We start from the raw sequence: 6,569 nt of genomic DNA, 5'->3' as shown, positions 1-6,569 counted from the left end.
TTCATTTTTATAATATCGTTGAAAAATGTTTGATTTTGACATTATTAACTAGTCATTAATTTTTTTTTATATAATACGATATTTTAGTCCCACGTTGTCGATATAAAAGGGTATTAGTTCCGCATTATTAACACGTCATCTTTGGTTACGCATAGTTTAAATACATATCAAATATAGAAAATATCAAAATGAATGTCGCCAACAAAAAGCATGAAAGCCCTAGATTTAATGAGAAAAATATTGTGGAAAAAAAAACTCTCACTGTGATTTATAAGCAATTTTCAATGAAATTTTCCAACCAAAGAGGAGAAAAAAAAACCTCATCATCCAGAAAACACCAAACTTTGATTATAACTTCAGATGTTCTGCGTTGTATAATTTTTTTTTAAAATCACCAGGGGAAAGAAACGGACGGAAAAGAAAACAAAGTCTGAAAACTTAATTATTCATGAAAGAAATTGGACCCCCCAATACACGGCAAAAAACGAGTAAAAAAAATCATGTTTCAAAAACTTAAATTAAGTTTCAAGTCTAGTTAATTAGAAACGTGTTGATGCAATACGCAGTGGCATAATCCAGACATTCGATCGAACCGCAAGTCATTTTACGGCTTCATTTTACGTGTAACAAATTCCTTAAAAGAGAAAAAAAAATTATGAAATTAGTTTGAGCACGTTTCAAAAATTGTAAAAAATAAAATAAAATTGAGCATATAAATTGGAGCGCGTCTAATCGAGGAACCATCATGTGTGTGTGGGTGTTTTTTACCGATCAAGACCGTCCTATTCTGAGTTTGTAAAAAAAAAAAATATTACACAGTTTTCCAATCGTACCCTTAGAGATAAATTAGATCAACTTACCAAGAAAGAACGATGAAAACGCGGGATTCTCAACTAAAGTTAATCCATTTATCAGTCCTATAGGGAATAATACTATTAACGCGCTTTATACTCCCTACTTATTACTTTGTTCCCGCCCAAGTGGGGGGTAAGAGTAATTTCCACTTTTTTGGAAAATATATAAGCTCCCGGCAGAAGAGGGGAGGACATGCTATAGTGCTTTTGGGATTCAGAACGCGTGGGTTTGTGTAATAAACTGTGATCTCAGTAGATCCTCTATAATAGAAATACATGAGAATTCAATTTTTTCATTAGAAACAAGTCTTCGCCCATAGTGTTAAAACCATTTTTAACAATGTATCATATACTTTTATCTCCATAAAAAGGTATAAATATAGTTAATAAGTGTGAAGTTTTGGAAAGCAGGTGGAATAAGTCTCAGATACTCAAAGTAGAATGACTAATCATGAATCAAACACAATTAGAAAATCCTGAAAAATTGTAATATATTTTGAAGGATTTCGCTTTGCTGATATAAATTTAAACCGAAGAATATAAGAAATAATTAGATTATTAACGCAGCAGAACTGCGGTTGGAAAATGAATCATTTAAATGAAAATACGCAGTCATTTAAGTATTTCGATTTTTTTGTTAATTATTGGGACCCACGTAAACAATTTCTCGTGTTCCACAGAGTACGCCACGAGGCTTATAAACGCAAGTAACAGTTATTTGTACTACTCAGAGAGAAAAGTTAAAATACAGCGTAAAACAAAAATAAAGGATATGAATCAAATCATCACACTATATGTACAATAACAACATATGATGCCACTTTAAGACGAAATGCACTACCAATATATGCCGTAAGATATTAATGCGAATAGGACAAAAAAAATTTGATTCTTGTATACAAAAATTCACAATACACATGAATAGATAAGATATAAAAAGTGCAACCACACATAATTATGAAAATATTGGAAAAAAAAGTTTAATGAAATATACACTGAAAAGCCAAAAAAACTGGTACTGCCTAATATCGTGTAGGGCCCCCGCGAGCCCGCAGAAGTGCCGCAACACGACGTGGCATGTACTCGACCTACAGTTATTTGACGGACAGATCTATCGTTAATGATAATGGGAAAATACATAAATACAACACTGGAGTGCCTCAGGGGTCGGTCCTAGGGCCGACATTGTGGAATTTGGCTATCAACGAACTTTTAAAAATCAACCCGGGAAAAGATGTCAACATACAGGCCTTTGCCGATGATATTTTGATAATGGTCTCTGCGGCAGTACCCAAACACTTTACAAAAAAGACAAGACATATACTCATGAAAACTCAAGAATGGGCTGACATCTTTGGACTAAAATTCAACAAAGAAAAGTGCGTGATTTCGATTTGTAAAGAAAAGGGGAAAATTAAAAGCGTCCCATCAATCAGATTGGCTAATTTTCCCATTGTATACAAAACTAGCTTTAAATACATGGGAGTAATACTGAACCGGAATTTCACATGGAGTGATCATGTGCACTATATCAAAGAAAAAACATCTACATCACATCACGAATTGAAAAGAAACTCGAGGGCAACATGGGGTACGAAGCCGGAAGTTTTAAAGAAGATTTATTTGGAGGCCATAGAAAAGAAAATAATATATGGTTACGAAGTATGGTTTGAAGACAAATCAACACATAATAACAAACTTCTTCAAATACAAAGGCAATTCTTGTTAGATATAACGAAATGCTATTCGACGGTTTCGTACGAGGCGTTGTTCACGCTAGCAGGTATACCTCCAATCAACCTTACTCTGAAAAATCGAATAAGATGGTATAATATCAGTAAATTGAAAGAGTCTACACAATTTGAAGAACAAATTATAATGAACTCTCAAATACAAGAGCCAGACTGCTCTAATATTCCACCATGGAATAGAATCAAGATTGAATGGGACGAAAATGCTAAGGACAATAACACACATTCTTTTTATACAGATGGCTCTAAAATGTTAAGCAGAGTGGGCTGTGCGTACACGTACTATCATGAAAACAAAAGAACATTGGAAAAAATGTACAGATTGTCAGACAATAGTACCGTCTTTTTGGCAGAATTATTGGCAATATATAATGTGGCAAAACATATCCTTGGAAATAAAATATATGAGGCCCACATATATACAGATTCAAAATCAACTTTATGTGCAATCGGTAACCCAAATTACAAAAACAACAGAGTGCTCATAATGCAGAAGATCTTTAAAAAATTTAATACAAAACTACATTGGGTTAGAGCACACCACGAAAACATTAAAAATGACTATACTGATACAAAAGCAAAACAAGCCACGCAAAAAGATGAAATAGACATCAACAACAAATATACAAAATCATATATTCGACAAGTTATCAAGAAAGACATCCTCAAAGAGTGGCAAGAATATTGGGATGATAGCAACAAAGGAAGGGTCACATATGCTATCTTCCCTAAGATTAGCACCACAAGAATTCAAGGAGATTTTTGTATAAATCAATTACTCACGCAACATGGTGCCACAGGAATTGCTCAAGCTAGGTTTCATGGAAAGTCCCCAATGTGCATTTTCTGCAACAAAGATAGTGGCACCACCCAACATCTTATATATCAATGCAAATATTGGGAAAGCGAGAGAAAGAAGATAAACTTCACAAGCACTAACATTCCAATTACGGCATTGATTAAAAACCAAAAAACAAGAGCCCTTCTTTCTGGTATAATGGACTTGGCAGTGCAAAGGTACTTAGGAACAGAGTGAAATGTTCCCGAGAGAAACAAATAGATTGAAAAGTGGTAATCGGGAGCACCAAATTCCTGCTCGCGGGTTGTTAATGGTGTTGCCCGAGTTTTGTAAGGTAACCTCGGACCAATGGTGCTCCGGGGATATAGAATGTATATAATTTTAACATGTGGATTGAAAAGTGGTAATCGGGAACACCAAATTCCTGCTCGCGGGTTGTTAATGGTGTTGCCCGACTTTTGTAAGGTGAATTGTTAACCTCTGACCAATGGTGCTCCGGTGATATAGAATGTATATATTTTTAACATGATTTTTTTTTTTTGATTGAGAAAATAAATGCTCCCTTCGGGGAACCCCCGTATGGCGAATCACATTCGCCGGGTCGGGGTAAGTAACTCATAATGTCTGAAGTAGTGCTGGAGGTAATTGACATCATGAATCCTGCAGGGCTGTCCATAAATCCGTAGGAGTAACAGGGGGGTGGAGATCTCTTCTGCAAGGCATCCCAGATATGTTCAATAATGTTTATGTCTGGGGATTTAGGTGACAAGCGGAAGTGTTTAAAGTCAGAAGAGTGTTCCTGTAGCCACTTTGTAGCAATTCTGGGGTGTCGCATTGTCCAAGTCCGTCGGATTGCACAATGGACATGAATGGGTGCAGGTGATGAGACAGGATGCTTACGTACCTGTCACCTGCCAGAGTCGTATCTAGACGTATCAGGGGTCCCATATCACGCCAACTGCACACGCCCCATACCATCACAGACCCTCCACCAGCTTGAACAGTCCCCTGTTGACATGTTGGGTCCATGGATTCATGAGGTTGTCTCTATACCCGTACACGTCCATCAGCTCGAAGCAATCGGAACCGGGACTCGTCAGACCAGGCAACGTGTTTCCAGTCCTCAACAGCTCAATGTCGGTGTTGTCGGGCCCAGGCGAGGCGTAAAGCTTTGTATCGTGCAGTCATCAAGGGTACACGAGTGGGCCTTCGGCTCCGAAAGCCCATATCGATGATGTTTCGTTGAATGGTTCGCACGCTGACACTTGTTGATGGCCCAGCATTGAAATCTGCAGCAATTTGCGGAAGGGTTGCACGTCTGTCACGTTTAATAATTCTCGTCAGTCTTTTTCGAGGCTTAGTTCGTCCTGGACTGGAGTATGCGGTAAGGTTTTGGAGACCATACCTACAGAGGGACATAGACTTGATTGAAGGGGTGCAGAGAAGAGCTACGCGTGTCCTTATTGGCACACAGGGCTTGAGTTATGAAGAGAGACTTCATTTTTTGAATATGTTTACATTGGATGAACGCAGGTGTCGAGGAGATATGATCGAAGTGTTCAAAATTTTCAATGGGATGGATAGGATGGACCATGAGCTTTTAGTACACCGCCAATCAACTGCTTTTACAAGGGGACACCAGTATCGATTGGTGAGGGACAATGCAAGGTTATGGTGTCGCAGGGAATTTTTCTCTAATAGGGTTGTTAATAAATGGAATAGCTTACCCCCGGAGGTAGTAAATTGTAACACAATTGACACGTTTAAAAAGAAATACGATAAACATGTTGGGGTAAATCGAGAAGCTATCCATTCTTAGAATAAGACAACCATAAGTATTCTTTATGGGCATTGTATAATATTTTATCATGTGTATATATTGTTTATAATTTGTGTTAATTGCATTTTTAATGGGGTTGCTGTATTTTTTAAACATATGACATCCATATTTTTATGGGCATCTTTTTATCAGCCACCTCGTTGGGCATTTTGCCTGTTGTGGCGTTGTATTTGTATTTGTATTTGTATTTGTCGTTGGTCCCGTTCTTGCATGATCTTTTTCCGGCCGCAGCGATGTCGTAGATTTAATTTTTTACCGTATTCCCAATATTCACGGTACACTCGTGAAACGGTCGTACGTGAAAATGCAAATTTCATCGCTACCTCGGAGATGCTATGTCCCATCTCTCGTGTGCCGACTATAACACCACGTTCAAACTCACTTAAATCTCAATAACCTGCCATTGTAGCAGCAGTAACCGATCTAACAACTATGCCAGACACTTGTTGTGTTATATAGGCGTTGCCAACCGCAGCACCGTACTCTGATTGGTTCCATATCTCTTCATTTACATGCCTGTACCAGTTTTTTTGGCTCTTCAGTTTAGAATATGTGGAAAATAGCAGCATAAATGTATTAAATAAGATAAGCAATTCAAAAAAAAAAAAAAAAACAGCACTCACGAAAGAAAATAAGAATGTACGCAAATGATTATATAGGTACACTGATATTGCATTACTGCCAAAGCCCACCCAAAGTTGGACACTTCACGAACTGACCGGTCCGGTTGAACCGGCTAATGTCGAATTTCGGGCTGCGCTTTGTCGGTCCCTATATGTCGATCCTTATGTATCCCTATAAGTGGATCTCTAAAATATCGATGTTCAGATTCCATATAGTGTTAGGGTTGCCATACTAACCCATAATAATTACGGTTAGCTGTGGCTAATTATAAATGGCCATAATTGTCACCCAAAAAATACGCCCACGTGGTGGTGATCCGAATAATAGGGATCGATATATAGGGGCCTGCCAAAGCCCGATGTAATCCCGAATTTCGGACATTAGCCGGGAGAGTTGAACTCTGGAATTTAACAGTAACATATACACAAGTAAAAACAAAGGAGCCAAACTATTTTTTCACAATGATTTTATGTACATTCAAGATGAACTGCGAATGATCTGCGAAACGAAAATGGGTGATAGACAAGCCCAAGTGGAATCTAAAACACCTTACCAACAATGTGTTACCGTTTTCAAGTTATTGTGGAAGGGAAACGTGACAAGACTGAAAAAACCCCGATTTATGCAGTTTGTGAATAACATACATGCAAACTGGGAACATTTGAAAAGAGCAGAAAAAATTCTATTAGATGTCACCCATT

General features: G+C 37.7%; 1 protein-coding gene across 1 annotated transcript; it reads left to right on the top strand.

Annotated features, from left to right (window-relative positions):
• Positions 1-2,333: 2,333 nt before the first annotated feature.
• On the top strand, positions 2,334-3,641 carry LOC149064671 (uncharacterized). The gene has a single exon (XM_089254619.1). It carries the CDS (start codon positions 2,334-2,336, stop codon positions 3,639-3,641), a length of 1,308 nt encoding a protein of 435 aa, XP_089110745.1.
• The last annotated feature ends 2,928 nt before the right edge of the window (positions 3,642-6,569 follow it).

This window comes from Pholcus phalangioides, unplaced genomic scaffold (genome assembly GCF_987345545.1).
Source record: "Pholcus phalangioides strain wild (caught in Gottingen) unplaced genomic scaffold, Ppha-v1.0 ptg000042l_1, whole genome shotgun sequence".
NCBI lineage: Eukaryota > Metazoa > Arthropoda > Arachnida > Araneae > Pholcidae > Pholcus > Pholcus phalangioides.
Note: the sequence above shows the minus strand (reverse complement) of the source record. Positions and strands in the feature narration are given on the sequence as shown.